Genomic DNA, 20666 nt, shown 5'->3' on the forward strand with positions numbered 1-20666 from the left:
CTTGATTGGTAAAAGCACAGGGTCCTCCTGTTTTCACAAGGTATCAGTTCCCTGTACCTGTTTATATATAAAAAGTCCCTCCCATATATGGGACACACAGAGACAATATAACAGATGTACAGCACATTTATAGATTTTCAAAAACCATGTGTGGTAATTATATTTTAACCATATTAACTATATGGGAACAATGACTTGAAGGATTATAAACTTTTCGCCAGCAGAGAGAAACATCAAGCATTTACTCAATCTGTCCTAAGAATTGTGTGCAAAAGTCTTTTTTCCTTCATTTCACCACTGACTGACTGACTTTGTACCTGTGCCTGAGAGCACTGTGCTATAGTCTGCAGGTCAGTGTCCGCTGTGTCGGTGTGTTCAGTAGAGGCTACTGTCGTTGAAGGACCTGGGGACGGAGGGTTTGTAGTCAGCTGTGGGGAGGCTGAGAGTGCTGGCGCTCTTCTGCTTGTTCTTCAGCCCCCAGCTGAGGAATGACATCTTCTTGCTGACTTTGCGGGTTTTTGGACGTTTCTCGTCATCATTTTCAGCCAGGCAGATCATGGAGTAGGTTTTTGAAAGCCCGCCTGAGAATGTGGCACTTTTTGTTGCCTGTTTTTAGGAGAAATTATACACAATGAAGAGATTATGCGATGATGCGTAACAAAGAGTTTAGCTCTAGAAAGGTTCTAATCTTAATAAAAAGATACAAAATTTTAGTGATCAGAGAAGCACATGCAAACATTCAACACACAATTGACAAAAAAAAAAAAAAAAAAGACACTTCCTTTCAGCATTATTAGTGAGTGAACACCAGACATTTACATCATTAAAGAGCAAATCCAGCACCTTCTAATCCATCATGCCCACCTCAGTCAGATTTCTGCTTGTGGTTCGACCATAGAAGAATGCTCCAACTGAGTATTTCATTGCTGCTAAAAAAACAGATGCTAAATCACTGACTTTCATACCTGAAGGACTCGAAGGGAGAAAATGATACAATACCAGTGCAATCATATCTGCAAAGAGTCAGTGTGGCTGCAGCTTTTCAATCCAACCAATCAGGAGCCACACCTGATTTCAAAACCTGTAGACATATTGGCCCTTTGCAAATACATACAACTCAGTTGGAGCATCCTTCTATGGTATGGAGTGAAAAACATTGCTGGAGTTGCTGCTTAAGACTTCAGCATGTTGGGAAAGTTACCATGGTCTGGATGCTGTTGTCCATCATGCTGATGACTTTTATGTCGATGCCTTCGTCGTCCACATCCTTTAACAGCTTCATGACATCGCTCACGCCCATCCATTTACAGTCTGTATCACCAACGGCGACCAAGTAATCGCCCTCTTTCAGGCCATCCGCCTGGGGATGAAGCGATAAAAGCAACAACAAAAAAAGAAAAGGGGAGTGAGAGAAAGACAAAAGGTTGACAGTAGAGTAAATCATGTTCTAAGAGAGTGGTGCTTTGTTCTGTGCTCCCAATATTTACAAAGTGCTTATCAGAGGGTGAGCAGTGTAGGCTCATTCACAAACGTAGCGTATGTGATGTACTCTAGAAGAGGAGAGTGTGTGCACACAGGCTATTTCTGAACAAATGCAGCTGTTCTAGACAGCTCAAAAGATTTAAGAGAATGAGAACCCAGAAACAGGTGTCATGTATGAGGCAAAGAAAAAGGGAATATCCAGGGGGGGAGGAAGGGGGGGGAAAAAAAAAAAAATATATATATATATATATATATAAAAAGAGAGCTAGCTTAGAGTTCTAGGGTCTTATAATGACAACAGTCTACTATAAAAGGCCCATGTGAGAGACAATACAAATAATCTGCTTTTCCTTTCCCCATAATGTCTGGTCAAGGTTTAAAAAAAACCTACCAATGAGCGGGAAAGAGACAGACACATGGAGAGTTTAAGCTCCTTCATTAAATAAAGCTTCAGTTTGTATGAATAGGAAAGCACTGTGAAATAGGATTTCCTGAAATGTATAATGTGATAAGGAAATCATAGGCATTTCTCAGGAGATGGCTATGCAAATAAATTAAAGTGTGTGAATGTACTCACAGCTGCCTGACATAGGGGGTCAAGTGATTGGACCTGGACAGGTGCATCCCCTTTCAGTGTGAAACCTAGGTCTCTGTCTTCAGCCTTTAACCTGAATGTACGCGGTGCGGTCCACCTCTGTTTGGCTGAGAATACCGACAACGGGCCCTGCAACACATGACACGAAATGACAATGAGCATAACACAGTATGATGACCAGAGACAGCTTCAAGGGCCAAACAGGATGCAGCCTGAGTTCAGCGGCTAAACAACAGGGAAACAAAATCTTCTGTGCTTAGCAATGGAGGTCACACTGATCCAGGATTGATTTTATAGCAATATTCTGCAACATATTTTAAATACCTAAAAAGTACATCACCCAATGTAACTGATGTTCATTCAAGTTATATACCATATTTAAGAAAATCACACAAAATGCACACTTCTCATGCTTGGTTGCGGTGGTGAAGTATAAATAAGAGATGGATGGACTGTCTTGGGCTCTACAAATCACCTTTAAAATTCCCTATACACCCTCAGTCCTCAGCTGCCCATGAGGCACACTGCAAATGCATAGAAAATGTCATGACATGTAGTGCCCTCCACTAATATTGGCACCCTTGGTAAATATGAGCAAAGAAAGCTGTGAAAAATTGTCTTTATTGTTTAACCTTTTGATCTTTTGTTTAAAAAAAAATTCACAAAAATACTCTGATCATGGATATCAAACAATTGCAAACACAGGTTTGTAAACAAAAATCTTTGTTAAATATGTGTGCAACAATTATTGGCACCACTATGAATTCATATGAGAAATATACAGTTGAAGTATTTTCCCATTGATATTTTACATTATTTTAGTACACCTGGGTGACTAGGAACAGGAAATTGTTCAACCATGACTTCCTGTTTCGCAGGGGTATAAATATGAGGTAACACATAGGTCAAATTCCCTTAGTCATTCATATTGATGGGTAAGACCAAGGAATGTAGCTGTGATGTGCGGCAAAAGGTTGTTGAGCTTCACAAAATGGAAGTGGCTATAAGAAAATAGCAAAAGCATTGAAAATGCCCGTTTCCACCATCAGGGCAATAATTAAGTTCCAGTCAACTGGAAATGTTATAAATCAACCTGTAATTGGACGTGTGTCTATATTGTCTCAACGCACTGTGAAGAGGATGGTTCGAGTGGCCAAAAAATCTCCAAGGATCACAGCTGGAGAATTGCAGAAGTTAGTTGCGTCTTGTGGTCAGAAAGTCTCCAAAACTACAATCTGAAGTCACCTACATCACCACAAGTTGTTTGGAAGGGTTTCAAGGAAAAAGTCTCTACTCACATTCAAAAACAAACCCAAGTGTCTTCAGTTTGCCAGACACTACTGGAACTTCAAATGGGATCGGGTTCTGTGGTCAGATGAAACCAAAATAGAGCTTTTTGGCAATAAACACCAGAGGTGGTTTTGGTGCACACAGGGGTAGCCGTATGGAAAAGTACCTCATGGCCTCGGTTAAATATGGTGGTGACTCTTTAACGTTTTGGGGCTGTGTTTCTGCCAGAGAAAAGCTTAAAATGGGCCGTGGTTGGATCTTCCAGCAGGACAATGATCCAAAACATACATCAAAATCAACACAAAAATGGTTTACTGACTACAAAATCAAGGTTCTGCCATGGCCATCCCAGTCCCCTGACTTGAAACCCATAGAAAACCTGTAGAGTGAACTGAAGAGGAGAGTCCACCAGCGTGGACCACGAAATATGAAGGATCTGGAGAGATTCTGTATGGAGGAATGGTCTCAGATCCCTTGCCATGTATTCTCCAACCTCATCAGGCATTATAGGAGAAGACTCAGAGCTGTTATCCTGTCAAACGGAGGTAGCACGAAGTATTGACTAAAAGGGTGCCAATAATTGTTCCACACCTGTATTTAACAAAGATTTTTTTTTGATAAACCTATGTTTTGTTTGCAATTGTTTGACATCCATGAGAGCAGAGTATTTTTGTGAATGTTTTGAACAAAAGATCAAAAGGTTAAACAATAAAGACAATTTTTCACAGCCTTCTTTGCTTATATTTACAAAGGGTGCCAATATTAGTGGAGAGCACTGTATGTCGCGATTTTACCTTCTTAACTAAACCCATGGTGTGCCTTTCAGGGAACATGGGCAGAGTTGAGCAAGATTTCCCTCCAGAAGATTTTTTTAAACAGAAGCCTTCAATGCAGAATCACAGTAATCCACAATAATTCAAATGTCTTTATAAAAAAATAATAATAATAAGTAAATAAAAAAAACACTTTAAATTATTTTATATTAAAGGAAATAACCAAAGCAAAAGAAAAATAATATATATAAAAAATAATAAAAAATTGTCCACTTGGGCAAATTTCATTACAAAAAAGAAGATAAATAATAAGTTAAAATAAGCAGTATTACAGTTCACATGCTAATCAGTTCTTTGTACCTTCTGTTGTTCAGAATAAGAAAAATAACATGAAATGAACAAGTTTATGACATTTATGAAGTATTAAAAGATGACTTTCTTTTAGGATATTTAACCACCAGGATAGTTAAATATCCTAAACATCCTAACAGGATTATTAAACCTCATGCAAACCTTGTTTGTTTCTGATGGTTGCACAAGTTCATTAATATTACAGTCACTTTTTAGTGGTTAATTTGTCTTTTTTTAATGACTGACATCAATTGAAATGATTAACGGAGTCAATTTTATAGTCCATACTAAGCCCTTTATGGGATTATAACTGACAAATCGCAACAGAAGGTTAAACTAAAATTCATGAAATTTCATTTTCTCATCTGAAGATGCTCTACCCTCAGTCCACAGTGCATCTGGTATATTTTGTACACTTTTCTGCCCACAAGCTTCAGAATCTTGATGAATGCAACCTGACAGGTTCACATACACACTTCTGTACACTGGTTTCCAATACCTGATACAATGAGATCTTTGGAGCAAGATGAAATGAACTTTGAATGGATTGGAAATATTTATATAAAAAATAAATAAATATATAAATAAAGTTCTCAGTCATGCTTAGTGACAAAAAGTGAAAAGTGACTGTAGTGAAAGGTAAAAATTGGGACTCCTGAGACATGGAATTCCAAAAAAAAAATTTTAATGAAAGTGAAAATTGTGTGAAAGTGTGTGAGACAGAGTTCTTGATGTGCAAACAGCATTTCATCACTGACTACGTTTACATGGACAGCAATAATCTAATTAATGACCTTATTCTGAATAAGACAATATTGTGATTAAGGTGTTTACATGAGTTGCTTTTAGAATATTCCTTTCATGTTCCCGTTTTACATCTTATAGAACACAGAGCGATTAACGGCACACGTCATGACTTTAATCGGATTAAGGTAATTGCTGTTTACATGCTAGTTTCTTAATCAGAGTATCGTCTTAATCGGGTTAATATTGGATTATTGTTGTCCATGTAAACGTACTGACTGTTACCCATGTTAGTGCTGGTAAACAGTTTAAAGCTTCTTCACACTGTACAAGCAAAACCAGCAAAACAGGCCTTTATAAGGAACACCATATTATAGCTGTAATATTGAACAGTGTGGAGAAGCTTTTGTAAGGGTCTGTTCAATACAGCATGCAAGCCGATCAAGCAAAAGTCAAACTGATGCTTTTTTTCCCCGAACAGTACAATCCTACAAATAGCATTGCTATGCTGTGAACAGACCCTGAGGATTATATGGAAAAAAAACTAGTAGAAAAATTAGTTGCCCACATACCAGTCGGTGGAATAAGTCTTTGACTTTCACCTTAATGGTGGTGGGAACTTCCATTTCTGCTTTCTGCTCAGTTTTAGCTGCACAAGGAGGAAAAGGAGGAAAAAAAAACAAAAAAAACACAAAGAGCGTTATCTTGTGTTTGTATTATAAACATGACAGACATCATTATCATCTGCTTAGAAGATGGGAAAAATGTGCTGCCTTTCTGTACAGATATTATGGAATATTGTTGCTTTTGCAATACATTTAAGATAAGATATAATTTAAGATAATTTTTTATATCAATTTCATCATAAGTCTGGTCTCTAATAAAAGTGCTTTGTGCTCTCAGAACCTCTATAAACACAAGGTGCCTAATGTGCTTAATGGACTTTATACCACAGCACTGTCGAGTTCTTGATTCCGATTGGTCAGAGGGTGTTGACACATTTCTCTAGAACAGTAGCTCTGATAGTAGATCTTGCTGCAAGGCAAAGCTCGAGTTTATATTCATGTGCTTGTTCTGTTATCTTTTGTACAGTAGCAACTTCTGTCAAAGTAGCCAAGGCCTGCCATATAAACAACCTTCAGAATGGTAAAAGTCACTCCTAAATGTTACATGTTAAATGTTTGTAAAAATCAAAATTCCAACAGCTTGCTGATGAGGCCATAGAGCAGCTAATTAAACTGACTCCACCTCCAACGCATCAGTCCTCTTCATTTTAAGTTAGCCAAAGCTTTAAACCTAACAAAACTCCCACATCACTCATCTCACAGTAAAGATTTAAATAAATAAAAATTTTAAGGTTTAAACATTTCTCCCTCCCCCCCCCCCCCCGGTGAGGTCATTACACTTTATTTTAGAATCATTAAGTAGTAAATCTATTTTCATTGTTTAATTTACAGTAAAAAACTATTTAATGAGAAACCTTCAAACATGTTCACTTGCTGTTTCTTCTTATTCACCCTTTACATGTAACACACCTTAAAGATTTTATTTCAAATGAAAAGTGATATATAATTAGTGTCTTGTACAAGGTGCCAAGCTGGGTTTTTAGGGAATGTCTGCTCGTTCAGGAATATAACATAGATCTACATCATTAAGTTGCCTAATTGTATGTTTGAGGGCACAGTTACTAAGCTTGACCTTTGTACAGTGCCTTTTGTTGTGACAGTGTACGTTTATTATTATTGTTGTTGTTAGTAATAATATTGATGTTATTGTATATTCATTTATTTTAGGCCAACTCACAGATGATGTCTGGTGCCTCCATGTAATCGGTGAACTCCTCTTCTGTGCTGTATTGCTCAAATTTTGAAAGCGAGCGATTGTGGCTGGCATCAAGAATGGTAGTGAGGATGTCCAGCTTGCGGAGGTGAGGGCACAGGCTCTGGTTACGCAATGCTTCCTCTTGGTTCATTATGGCACGCTTCAGGTGAGCCTTACCTGTGGGGTGGAGCAAAATGGGGAAGTGTGACGGGGCTTTGGGTTATTATTACCATTATTACAGTTTATACTGTCATATTTGTGATGTAGATGGCTCAATAGTGTATCCATTGTTAAATAGTGAATAGAGCATTTGATTTGCAAGAAGACATGCTCAGATGTTTCTTGTAACAAGGTAGTAGTGTGAAGGGTCTCACCTATGTGTCGCCGCTCCTGTTTCTTGCGCAGGATCTCCAGGGGAGCGCGTCCATCAGGCATTGTGTCATACAACTGAGAGAGAGCCTTCTCCTGCTTATCCTCATCATCATTGAGGGTTACTGCATATACACACACACACCAATGTTGCTTTAACTTTTGCTAATACAATTATTTGATGCATTTTTCAGTGTCTCGTTTCATCAGCGCGTGCACACACACACACACACACACACACACACACACGCACACACACACACACCCCCCTAAGAGTATTTATAGAGCAATCTATGTATCATTATCACTAATACAAAGTGACTATATAGATGAATTTATACAAGACATACATGCAGTTTACAAGAAACTAAACATTGCTCAGTACACAAGCTCCAATACAAAACTAGAAAAACAAACTTTGCTCTTGGCTGATAAACTATAAATGATGCAGAGGAGGAAAATGTTTTGGCTTAATTTTTTAACACACAAAATAAGATCTAGGCACGTCCTGCTGCAAAAGGCTTCTCTACAAAGATTCACTGTCTGAGATCTGTTTAATGTCTAGACGCATCCCTTAAGGCATCTGTGAGTTTTCAGATCTGAGCAGGGAGGCTGCCATTCCTGGCACTCAGAGAGAACTGATAAAATTTCTGCCCTCCATGGGAACAGTTTATAGTCCTGAGCCAGAACCAACTCCCAGTGTGTTTGAAAAAGAATAAAAGTTTTGCTAACAGCCATGTGTGCACTCTCAGTCCTCCTCTCCCCTCCCTTTCTCATTCTCTGTCTTTTCCTTTTGACTTCTGGCTCACGCTCAACAGGCTTCAATAACAGTTTTGTACACCAGAGTGGCCTCATTAAAATCCCTCTGAATGTAAGGTGACTCTGTTAAACTTAGTTACCCCAGTTCACTGCTCCCTTGTGGAAAATGAACGGGCTGAAAACTTGAAAATGTCTCTTTAAAGGTTACACTGAGCTTTCAGCCAATCAGCAGGTGCCAAGAGTTCTGGGAGTTCACTTAAGAACCTTGGGCCTCATGAGTTAGGATGTGGATATAGTAATTGGACATATCATTAATTCCTACAAATGATTTACAAAAAAAATTTCTTTAACAAAAACACATTGGGCATTTTGCTAAATAAACAAACAAACATGTATGTATGCATGTATGTATGTACAGTGCTTTACATCCATATTCACCGCCTTGAAATTTTCCCACCTTTTTCAATCTGAGAAAACACCACAGTGAAGCATGGTAGTGGTAGCATCACATGGAGAGTTATCCTTGGGTTGCTTCTTGTCTATTGTACAAATGTATTAAAAATGAGGCTGCATGATTGGTTTATTGACTTACGCTCATGGTCCAGTAGGGAGGTGGAAATGAAGTAATGGGCGAGACCGCAATAGTGATGGGCCTTCACTTGTGCCATTGTGGACCAGAAAAAGGGCACATTGTCTTTAACAGGGGACTGGATCATCGACTGGTACACCTGGTCGTATACTTCTTCCACCTATAAAACAATAAATAAATTGTAATATAAATAAGACAGGTTCCACCTGCACTCCCTAAGGAAGTTCTAATCACTGGCATACAATCTTAAACACCTGATTAAAATTTTATGGTGTTGAATGTGTGATAAATGTAGGGGGTGTACTTACTTTCTGCATGTGGCTGATCTGTTTTTTTTTTTTGGTTAATTAAATTGTGAAAATTACTACAAAATTTTAATTTTATGTGTCATTTGATAGAGTGTATTAATTTTATTAATATGCACTGTTTCAAAGAGGATCAAATGTTTGTTGTTTATATATATATATATATATATATATATATATATATATTTGGACAAGCAATTTCCATGGAGTGTACTTAGTTTTTCCACATGATATAGATCGATAGATAGATGCACAAATGTCAGTGTTTAAGATTTTATAAGAAGCATATCAGTTACCTGCAATCACAAAATTTAAGCGATATATACGCAATAGATACACATCTGAACAAGTTTTAAGAAACAACATATGAACAAGGACAAATAGTCCTGAAACAGGACAATAATGTACAATAACATATGTTAACTGTGGACAAATGGATGTCCTCTGCTAAATAGATCAGAATGATAATGACTAAAACATTTTAATTAACCCTCCAGTATAAGCTATGGGTATGTATGGTTTGTTTGGCTTTGCCTGAAGTCATGCAGTATCAAAATCAGTACCTTGGCAGCTTCCTGTGCCATCCTGAGCAGGCTGAAGAACTCATTGCGGATTCCAGGAAGAGTGATCTTTTCAAACACACACTCTTGAGCCTGGGCCAACATCATCTTTATCAGCATATTCAACATGGCCGGGCTCATGTCATAGCTGGGAGTGTGTGTAAACGTTTCCTTCAGGTAATTGAGCACACCTATAATTTTGAGATAAGACATTCAGCGTAAATACTATTATAAGCATGCTGGTGGTATGAAGAATAACAGAAAAATATATCATATAATTAAACTGGCTCCATACACAACATAATCTTTGCAGGAAGATTGAAAAGCATATGAAAGAATAAATAAATAAAACTTTTCTACTCTTTCAATGAAATGCTTCTTTAAATCGTGTGAAAAAAGTGTCAAAGTATGTTTTATACAGTAAAACCAAATTTTGGCCAAAACCCAGTCTTTTTTGACTGATTATCAGAACTTAACCACAGTGACATCTGACTGGTTTTCCCAGACCACCACACATTTCCTTCAGTTCCTTATAATGAATATAAAAGAACAGCTATGTGGGTGTCAGAAATTGGGTTTTAAAAGTGGGGTCTGTGAGGTTTTTTTTTTATTTGTCATTTTACCAGAAACAACAATTCCTAAAACCACCCCGCCCCCCCCCCAAACTGCTTTCACAGTCACACCACTGTCTGAAGTTGCTCAAATTCCCTTGCGTGGTCTGTGTGACTCATCTCTCTCTCTCTCTCTCTCTCTCTCTCTCTCTCTCTCTCTCCCCCATTTCATTTTCATTTAAGACCTTGATTCTATGTACTGGTGTCTTGGTAACTGGTGGCTGGGTAACTTAAAGTACTCTGTGGCAGCTCTGTGAGATTTACACTTGAAAATCTATAGCCGCAATTTAAGCAATCAAGCTGAAGTTCAAGCAACCATGCATTTAAGTGAACTCCAATGACTGTTGACTAAGAAAAAAAAAAAAAAGACATGATACAGTATAAGCAAAGATTTCTAAATATGAGTAAAAGCAGATCTCACTATCGCAACACTGTTATATAAGGTTATATAATGATCAATAAATAAAGATTCAGGCTGTCATGACTTACCGGCTGATTTTTGCAAGGCGGTGATAGCGTCCTCTAGGCCGGACTGTGTGTGTCTGTCGCTGCGTGTGCCAATCTGCGAGTAAAGGGCTGCCATGTTGAACAGGATGCTGGCCTTTTCCAGGGATACATTCTGCTGGCACACTGGCACACCAGTAAAAGAGTCATACCTGCAAGAGCCAGATTTCACACAAATCTTATTTCCTTCTCTAGAATTTCGTGCATCTATATTTCCCAGAACTCATCAGACCTGCTGTGCTCCTTACAGTGGCATGTTGAGTGATGACACATGAAACGACAAACTTTTAAAAGGAAGTATCACTATAATAAGGGCACAGCTACGTGTACAGGCTGTAGATAAATGTAACTACAGAACTGGATGAACTGTTGATAATACTAGGCACCATACATATTGCCAAGAATGTCAAGGACAGTCAGGAATTTGGAAACATTACGCACTACTCAGTCATCCTGACCCTGAACATCGTGTGTGATTTCAAAAGTGAATACAAGTCATGTGACCAGCCAACACTACAAATGGACTGTATTAATGACAAATGGAAATGCTACTTAGTGTAACTTTATACAGTTGGAACGCACCATGTGAAGAAAATGCCCATCGGGCGGTTGGGGGAGAAGAAGCGACTCTCCAGGAGTGATAGTTGGCTGAAGTAGCTGGCGAGTAGGTCGACCCCTGAATCATTACGACTTGGAGTGCGGCATGCCTGCTCAAAACACGTTAGATTTGCAAACAATTTTACAGATGTTCGTGTATTATTCTGCAACATGTTATCTGTAAAGAACGAAACATAACTGGTTGTGCTATTACAGGAAAATAATAAATTATAGGGCTGTGTGATGAGCTAAAGTTGATTATGTTCCTATAACAGCAAGTCCTGAAGGGGTTTATTCCTCTTTACACCACAGTGTCATATCTTTGCAATAGTCCAAAATAAACCTGTTCTTAAAGCTTCGCCAATTAGAAGGTCTAAGGATGGAAGACTTTATGCTTGATGCGTGGAAGTCAAGTGTTATCATCACTTAATACCTTTCTCAGGTCAATCAGATCATCAATTTCATCCTGAAAGCGTGTGCCATCCTCACTGTAATGCTCCAAGATGAAATCCTGCAAAAATCAAAACATCACATACTATTAGGCATTACCATGAACCATCACATACAGACACACACACACACCATCAATCACTCTAAATACATCGTGGTTGAGTGCAAAGCCAGAGTTGACATAATCAGACAACACTGCGTCATTAGTGTAGACTGTGACATCGGACTGTGCCTCTAAACCACAGGGGTTTAGTAAACATGAAATCCCAGTTTACACATAACATACATACTTCACAAAGTACTGCACACTTTCTGCGTAACACATGAACATTTCATCAACGTTATTCATGCCGTATTTCCTAAGAACACATCAGTTTATCTTGCAAAGTGTTGCCAGAAAAACAAACCTTGAAAGGTACAGAAAAGTCCACGTCTTTTGTCTCCTTCAGGCCCAAAGGAATGAGAGGGATTATGGCTGAACCTCTGTAAAAAGAAAAAAAAGATCATGAGCATAAGAACAGCAAAATGACTGGTAAGTTACAGATTCTCAAAGTCAGCCATAACGACTGTGTAGACCACCTTCTTGTCTGGTCAGAATGACAGAAATTAATTCCTGATGAGGAAAACCACAGAGCAGTTAAACGTTCGCTTATAAAACTGCATGACTAAGGTCTATGTAATAATTGCTATTTGTCATGAAAGTATTCTCAAATTGTCCTTAACTACTATAAATGTTATATATCAAATTGATATTTGTCATTAAAGTATTCTCAAATTGTCCTTAACTATTATAATGTTAATTTGAGAATACTTTCATGAGAAATATCAATTATTACCACTGAAAAGGAGGAAAAGAACTTTAATCTGTAAATCACATTTTCAGATTCAAATTTATCAACTGTAGTTTCAATCAACTATCATTAAAAACATTTTACAAATGTTAAAAAGTAAATAAATCATGATACCCAGAATATCTCACAAAAGTGTATTGTGATATAATTCTTCACAATATCGACATTATATTATATCCAGTACATTTTGCAACCCCATACTGATTTTTAACAAATGTTATTCTGCAAGTATACATTTTTTTTTATCCCTGTATGATCAGAATACACTAATAAGCAAGTAACATTTGCAATATTAAGAAAAATAACATAAGCATTCAGTCATGATTTCTCATGTTAAGTAAAATAAATAAATAAAACAAACATTCATACACCTATTAGCCAAAACTATTCATTACTAGCATTAAAAATAAGCAGACTTCATACAGTTACTAGGAAGCAATATACCTATTTTTTAGAAACAATGTCATTTTGTTCTGGGTCATATAAAAAAAAAGATATGTATTTTTATAAAAAAAAAAAAAAGGCTCCAATCTAACTTCTCTATCATACACACAAAAGTACCATTTCCTGACCTGTATATACTGTATAGTCCGCCAGAGTTGTTCACACTAAAGGGCCAAACATTAAATAAATAAATAACACTCCCAGCTGTGTGAGACGCTTGTGTTTTTTAGACCCTGTACTCTACCGTTCTATTTATTTAATCTTATCTTCAGGATTAGATACACACTGACTGCAGGTGATAGTGTGCTGTCTGCCTGTTTTATTTTAATGCACACAGGCTGAGACTATTCTAGTAAACACGCTTACATGCACAGCCTGCTACAGAAGACAGCAGGCAGTCTTTAAGAAGGGTTTATCCTGAATTAATGGCCTTTTGCAGATGCCCAAGATTTGGGAGGAAAAAAAAAAAAAAGAAGCTGAATCTCTTTCAAAGGCAATAAAGCAGGCCAGAGACTCTCAAGGACACAAACACACGAGTCTCAGCTCATTGCCATCTGACCACTAATTACTCCTTTTGTTTTTCGGTTGTTATTGGAGACGAGGAATCTCTACAAGAAAGAGACCACTTGAGTACAGACTTTTAATCCTGTTCTCTCGCTCCCCTCCTCGCTCTCATTGCAGGGTAAAACTGTAGCCAAGCTGGCAGAATATGAGGTTATTCTAATGAGCGACAACAACAAAAAATCTACAAATAAATACAGTTTATAAAAACAGTCCAACACAAAGCAAGGGCTATATAATGATGGAGTCAAGAGAATCTCAGAGGATGCATATACTACATGGCAAAAAGTATGTGGTCACCTGACCATCACACTAATATGTAATTGTTGAACATCCCATACCAAAACCGTGGGCATTAATATGGAGCTGGTCTCCCCTTTGCTGTTACAACAGCCTCCACTCTTCTGGGAAGGCTTTCCAGTAAATTTTGGAGCGTGGCTATTGGGAATGCCCGCTCATTCAGCCACAAGAGCATTAGTGAGGTCGAGCGTGGATGCCTGGGGCGCAGTCGGTGTTCCAATTCATCCCAAAGACAAGCCATGTCTTTATGGACTTGACTTTGTGCACATGGGCGTTGTCTTGCTGGAACAAGTTGGGGCCCCTTAGTACTAGTGATGGGAAAACTTAATGTTGCAGAACACTAAAACATTCTAGATAATTGTGTGCTTTGTGGCAACAGTTTGAGGAAGACCCACATGTAGGTGTCATGTTCGGATGTCCAGATACTTTTGCCCATATAATGCATATTGGGAAACAATGGAAGCCTGCTCCTACACACTCTTACAAGCCATTTGCTTTACTCCTCATTGTTTTTTCTGCCAAAAAAATTGGCTATCAGTGTCCTGTTTCCCAAAAGTACCATTAAGCTAATATCATCTGAATGGTTCAAGATAGTGTTCAGTGTGAGACTCACTCTCTCTGTTGAACAGTGATCATTGAAACGATTCACTCTTGGAGCACACCGAGTTTCCCAAAAGTATTGCAGTATGTGGATAATTCAGCATTTCTTGGTTGCATGCACTTGCCTCTGAATGCCTTCTTCATTCAATTTAAATGGAAAGAACTGCATCACAGCATGGCTTTTCCCACCAATGTAAAACCTGATCTGTGTTTACACACTGTAAACCACACCCAAACTCACTAGAAATGATGGGCAGATCACCGTTTTCACACGGACCAGAGGTCAGCTTTCTCACTCAACCAAACATGATACTAATAAGATGCCATAATGCACTTTTAACATATAACCTAGACCTCATGGGAAATCCAACCAGGCAACAAATTTCTCATTCGTGTGCCGTTTCTGTTACATAGTGTGCACTAAAACGTTTCTCTGAAACCATCTACTGCATGCTAAAAAAAAAAAGCAACAAGTGCAGCACTGCTCCTGAGGCAAAAAGTATTTCTTGGTATTTATGAGGTCCATGTATATAGAACAGTCCATTTAAGACAACATAACGCTCTCAATTTTCATAAACACCTTTCTTTGTCCTTTTTATTGCAAGTGCAGAAGGTGTGTTTACATCTACCTGTCTAACAGGCTCAAAGAGACATGTATGGCAGCATCTGAACCAGTTCAGCAAGCAATGAGCAGAGGAGACTCCTTGATTATAATCTTTTGAGTGCAAGTGTGTGTTTGTGTGTGCTTATTAAGTCTCATCTAGTCTTTTCCTTAAACACCAGCCAGGGTTATCATACGTAAGTACAATAAAATGGGGGGGGGGGGCGCGGGGGGGGAGAGGTACAGAATGTCCCAGCCAGAGAGCAGTCCTCCTCTGACCTGCGCTACTGCTGACTCATCATGATGCTCTCTCTCCAGTCAATACACCACTCCAATTAGCTGATGCATACTGTAAATCCCAAACACCACTCCCATCTCAGCCAGTGGAAATTCTTCTTCTCAAAAACTAATTGTTTCAATACATTTTTCCTCCATTTGGAGCATAAAATAGCACTAAAATCTTTCCTTTGAGGAACACTGCCAGTTGGATAGTTTTGAACACCAGGCTTTTCTTGTGATTTATTACAGTTGAATCACTGTTGTTAGGCACTGTTAGTATTAACCGTACAATATAAATGTGGTGTGCCTAAGATCCAAATTGTTCAAACAAAATAGATATTTCTAACATATAAACAACTCACCACCACCTATTCCTGGGTAAGATTTTCACATTTCACAGCAGAGGTATTCAAACTGTGAGAAGGAATTGCAAGGGTTGGAAGCGGTGCGGGGTGACATGGAAAGTACCAAAATACTTCACAATAAAACTGACAAATGAGCCAATCAACATTTGCAAAGGTGTTTTGAACTCTCTGATAGGCCCAAATCCCCACCCCACATGCTAAATTATACTGAAAATTCCAAAAAAAATTTTATATATATATATATAACCAGGATTATATGATGGTGCAACTAGATTAAGAGATTTTAAACTTTGAATTTATCCAGGTGAAAGCTTCAGTGTTTCTTTCTGCAACCCAACCATAAACTAGAACATGAGATTTTAATATTGTGAAAATTAAAATATGGTTTATAAATAATAATAAATATTATTAATAATATAATTATTAAGATCATTAATAGTTGTTGCTGTTTGTGTGTGTGCGCGTTATATGTTGGTGGGTACCAAATTTCTCCACAAGCACAGAAATATCTGACTGGGTTTACACTTTGGTGAGATTTGCCAAGTATCCACAAGAAAAACTGCTTTTTTTTTTACTACTAAGGTTAAGGATAGATTTATGTGTATGTATAGCATTAATTAGCTGCATTAATGATTAGGTCAATGGAAAGTATGCACAAGGATCGTAAGACAATGAATGCGGGTGTTTGTGTATATACTTACTGAACATTTTGGTAAACCTCTACTGAACTGTTCAGACCTTCCAATTGCTCCATAAGAAGCTGCAAGTTGGCGTTCACATAACTCAACTCCAGCAGAACCATATCTCGGACTTTATTATTGGCTGTGGCCCTGAGAGAGAGGAGAGAATTAATTTTTACTTTTAAGATTTCTGTCATTATTTAAAAAATCCTAAACAGAATTTCACTGTACTGTAATGTATGTGAGACAAATAAAGGCTTGCATTCTATTCAATACAATTTGAAATGGGTGGGGGAGAAAGAAAGAAAGAAATAAAACAGGCTGCTGACAGCTCCTGTGGGTCATCAGTTTAGACAAGAACCTATATGTTCACAGCAACACACACACACACACACACACACACACACACACACACACACACACACCTGACCTGTATGATTATCTTCCTTATGCAGAAGTGCCAACATTACTAATAATAAAATACTCTGGTTTAAAAAATAATAATAATAAAAAAAAATATTTGACCACAGCTTATTGACCAGACAGCAATTGTTTTCAGATGTGAATCAAAAGAAAAAAAAAAAAAGAAAACTGCAAAGATAAAAGTCTGGTATGAGCACAACTTAATACATAGCTCATCCATTTTTTAAACCAACTATTGGCCACAAGCCTGGGGCTCCTGTATTCACAGGTCAACGTTGACCTAGATAAAAGTCAGTGCAAAGTGAAAAGTAGCCGCTACTGGAAACAAATGAGTGTCTTTCATGTCCTGTATATATTCCCCTTCAGGGAACTGGCTTTTCTGCTGAGTGAATTTTATCGGTGTTTCATCTGATCGCTGCTTTAAATGGTTAAATGGTCTGCACTTATATTGCGCTTATTTTTTTAACTTTAGCGGTTCTACAAAGTTCTACAAAGACTGTTTCTCATTAACACATTCATAACAAATGGTTGTAGAGCTGCCATGCAAGGCGCTAGCAACTTGGGGTTCAGTGCCTTGCCCACGGACACTTGTAGAGACACATGTGCCGGGAACCAAACCGCCAACTCTACAATAAGTGGACAACCCACTCTTCCACCTGAGCCACAGCTGCTTAGATTTTAGCTGAAAATCTCCAGGGCAAGTGGACAAAAATACTAAATTCTACAGCTGAACAATACATGTTGGAACCTCTGCTTATGCATGTGGGTAGAACAGCTTTTCACCTTTGGACATTTGACATGACAGACAAACTTGCACTTGTGTCAACCTGTCAAACTTTTAGCAATGTTTAACTGAGAAATTTCCAACACACACTTAAATACATAAATATGCATAACCAGCTCAAAGCATTAGCAAAGCATTTCTTTTGGGGGGGAAAATGTAACACTTTGTTTAAATATTGTATATAGAGTAAATTCCTGCCTGTCATTTCTTTATTTGCAACCTGCATAGATGATCAAGAAATCCAGTTCAAGAGACCGTTCTCCAAAATGATTGCACAAAAGCATCTGCTGTGCTTTGTTAAACCTTCTATATGATGGCTGATCCATGTGTTTTACCAGAGACAACAGGAGGGTATGAAAGATGTCTTATAAAAGTTAAGTTCACTGCAATATCGTTTTAAAAAACAGACATGAAAGGGAATAAAACAGAGAGAATGGTGACTGGATATGTTTCAGCTGCGACCTGCGAGGGGCGGGATTTGATAAATGGCTGACAAGGCAGGTGCACTACACAGTAAATACTATGGTCCACTCAAAAGCACACAAATGATCTCCACCAGCCATTAGCACAAGAGCTGGCCAGAAACAGCCAGTGAGTTAGTCTTTTATCTTGGTGGATGTCCCATCGTTTCTATGTAAACAAGGCGATAACTGGATTCATCTTTCTCTCAACCCCCATCGTAAAATTCAGCTTGACATGGCCCGTTTGTTTTAGATAAGCCATTTCTCTTTGTCGAGTCCGAATGACAAATACAGCTGTGAATTTAGATTACGGGTTAAATCATTTAACAAAAATGGTACACTGTGGTATTTTTAAACCACCTAAAATAATCTATGTAGAATAATTAACTGTTGATATGTTTTACTTTTAATGCCCAATAAATGACTAAAACTTAGTCTGGCATAACTGCTGCATCTTTTACATATTCTGAACCACTATGTATGTGGAAACGCCTTCATGTCATTCCGAGCTTATAAATACTAGCTAGCTCATAATTAACTGCTAGGTCAATGCACTTGTGAAATGTAGAAACGAGCCGGATTCTCAATTTGTCTCAATTTGCATCTTATTTTTGCAATTTATTAAACCTTATACCACAGTGCTGTTGCGTTCTCAAATCTGATAGGTCAGAAGATTGAGTAATTTTCTAATCACAGCATCTCTGTCAGTACTGCTGACTGCAAGTTTTTTATTAAATGTGCTCATTCGAAAAAGTTATTATTTCTATAGGAACATCCAACACAGGGACATCTATTGCAGACACACCACAAAAAATGTGTGTTGATTTGGTGATGTTTTCAGTGATGACAAGTTTCTGTAGCATTTTTGATAGTAGTCTCAAGAGTCAGCCCTAAAGTTAAAGTAAAAAAAAAAGAAAGAAAGAAAGATGTGTGTCATTCTTCAATAAATTTTAAAATTGTAGTTGTTTTTTAATAGCTCTGGTGTAAGAGGAATAGAACAACTAGTTATTTTCTCACCTGGCGCATACCGGAAGCCTGTTTTACATTTCAGGTCTCAGTTCCTATGTTCCTAGCTGACAATGTGATGCCAGGACAGTCTTTTGACAGTGCCTCACTCCTCAAAGATTAATGACTGAGTAGGTGACATGAAGCTATGGGCTACACTGACATTATTAACTACTTCATTTTTTATGAAGGTATCGATGGATTACAAAAGCATATAATTATCTGCACGGCAATAACATAGGCCAGGTGCTGTACAGGAAACACGCAGACTTTATTTATTTTATTTTTTTAAAGCAGACGTAGAGCCCAATCAGAAAGTTAGCCAGGCTAAACATGCTGCTTGGGTAACTAGCTTTCGCTGCTTGGTAACCGCTGGGCATTCATATCCTAGATACAGCTTCGGATTGGGGATTGAAGTTCAGAGGGCTTTTTGTCCACAAAATGATAAGATTACACACATTTTAACTTCAATGCTGCAAGCCATGCTCGTTTCTTTTTGTCAATCTTTGGCATAGAACGCAAGGCATACGGCGCTGGACACAGACATTCTTTTCAGGTTTGCTGGTGCTCAAAACACGTATTTTCCAGTAATTTCTAAACTTTATTGCTCTTGTTGTGGCAACCAATGACAGCACAACTTGACCCTGAGCTCATTTTTATTCTTACTAACACACAAGAAGTGTATTTAATTAATTCAGTCGCTCTCTTTGACCAGTTTTAATAAGGGTTCCTATAGAGACCGGAACAGGATAGCAGTACAACAAGAGTTAGAATCCATCAAAGAGGCACTCATTGGTTTCTCAGGGAAAAAGGTGGATAACAGCACAGCCTGTCATTTTTTATTCTCTACATAGCCAAGTCTATCAGAATATACTGTAATAAAAATAGTGAACTAGTACAGCATATCCATTCTGTGCTTAAAGGTCTCCAGATACCACATCACATTATCATCTAATCTCAGACATGACTGGTCCTCATTTGGAGATTTGGAGCTCATTTCCTGTCATCACTAGCTGAGCTCATATTTAACTCCTGAATTAGTTTTTAGGGTAGAATGAAAGTATTCCAAATAGTTTTATGTTGTACAAGAAGAATATATAATAATCTAATAGACAATTTATTATCCTGTACATTAAAACCAACTGTACTGAGATTAACACAGTGTTTTGGTTGTGGAAAGTGGGAAATACCAACTCAAAACAGGAGATCAACCAAACCTGTTCTGCTCGCAACTGACACAAAGGCCACAGAAAGAATGCGGACATGCCAAAGACATACAAATACAAGCACATGCATTGAGAAAGAAAAAAGAGAGAGAGAGAGAGAGAGAGAGAGAGAGAGAGAGAGCCATTGTGAACAATCACTAATTATACCACAAGATCACATTTCACAGTTTGAAAAGTCTTTACAAAACCTTTTTTTCAATATATATAAATTAAAAGCCTCGTGTGAACACGAAAAGTACAAAGTCTCAGATTAAAATAGATAAACACCCAAGCGTCTTTGTATGCT

General features: G+C 37.9%; 1 protein-coding gene across 2 annotated transcripts in view; it reads right to left on the bottom strand.

The window, feature by feature from the left end:
• The window catches only part of rhpn2 (rhophilin, Rho GTPase binding protein 2), a 32879-nt gene that overhangs the window by 1408 nt on the left and 10805 nt on the right, over positions 1 to 20666 (bottom strand). Inside the window, exons 3-15 of one of the 2 annotated variants that reach the window (XM_053616972.1) lie at positions 16503 to 16631; positions 12208 to 12283; positions 11784 to 11861; positions 11336 to 11460; positions 10739 to 10905; positions 9642 to 9829; positions 8777 to 8933; positions 7431 to 7550; positions 7039 to 7233; positions 5838 to 5884; positions 2060 to 2206; positions 1202 to 1360; positions 1 to 606 (exon numbers count right to left, since the gene is read on the bottom strand). The exon at positions 1 to 606 is cut by the window's left edge and continues 1408 nt beyond it. In XM_053616972.1, the coding sequence (XP_053472947.1) occupies positions 376 to 606; positions 1202 to 1360; positions 2060 to 2206; positions 5838 to 5884; positions 7039 to 7233; positions 7431 to 7550; positions 8777 to 8933; positions 9642 to 9829; positions 10739 to 10905; positions 11336 to 11460; positions 11784 to 11861; positions 12208 to 12283; positions 16503 to 16631 (1819 nt within the window). In that variant the 3' untranslated portion in view covers positions 1 to 375. Of the gene's footprint in view, positions 607 to 1201; positions 1361 to 2059; positions 2207 to 5807; positions 5885 to 7038; positions 7234 to 7430; positions 7551 to 8776; positions 8934 to 9641; positions 9830 to 10738; positions 10906 to 11335; positions 11461 to 11783; positions 11862 to 12207; positions 12284 to 16502; positions 16632 to 20666 lie in introns of both variants that reach the window. The other variant, XM_053616971.1, reaches the window with a different exon arrangement.

The sequence above is a fragment of the Ictalurus furcatus genome, chromosome 27, assembly GCF_023375685.1.
Source record: "Ictalurus furcatus strain D&B chromosome 27, Billie_1.0, whole genome shotgun sequence".
NCBI lineage: Eukaryota > Metazoa > Chordata > Actinopteri > Siluriformes > Ictaluridae > Ictalurus > Ictalurus furcatus.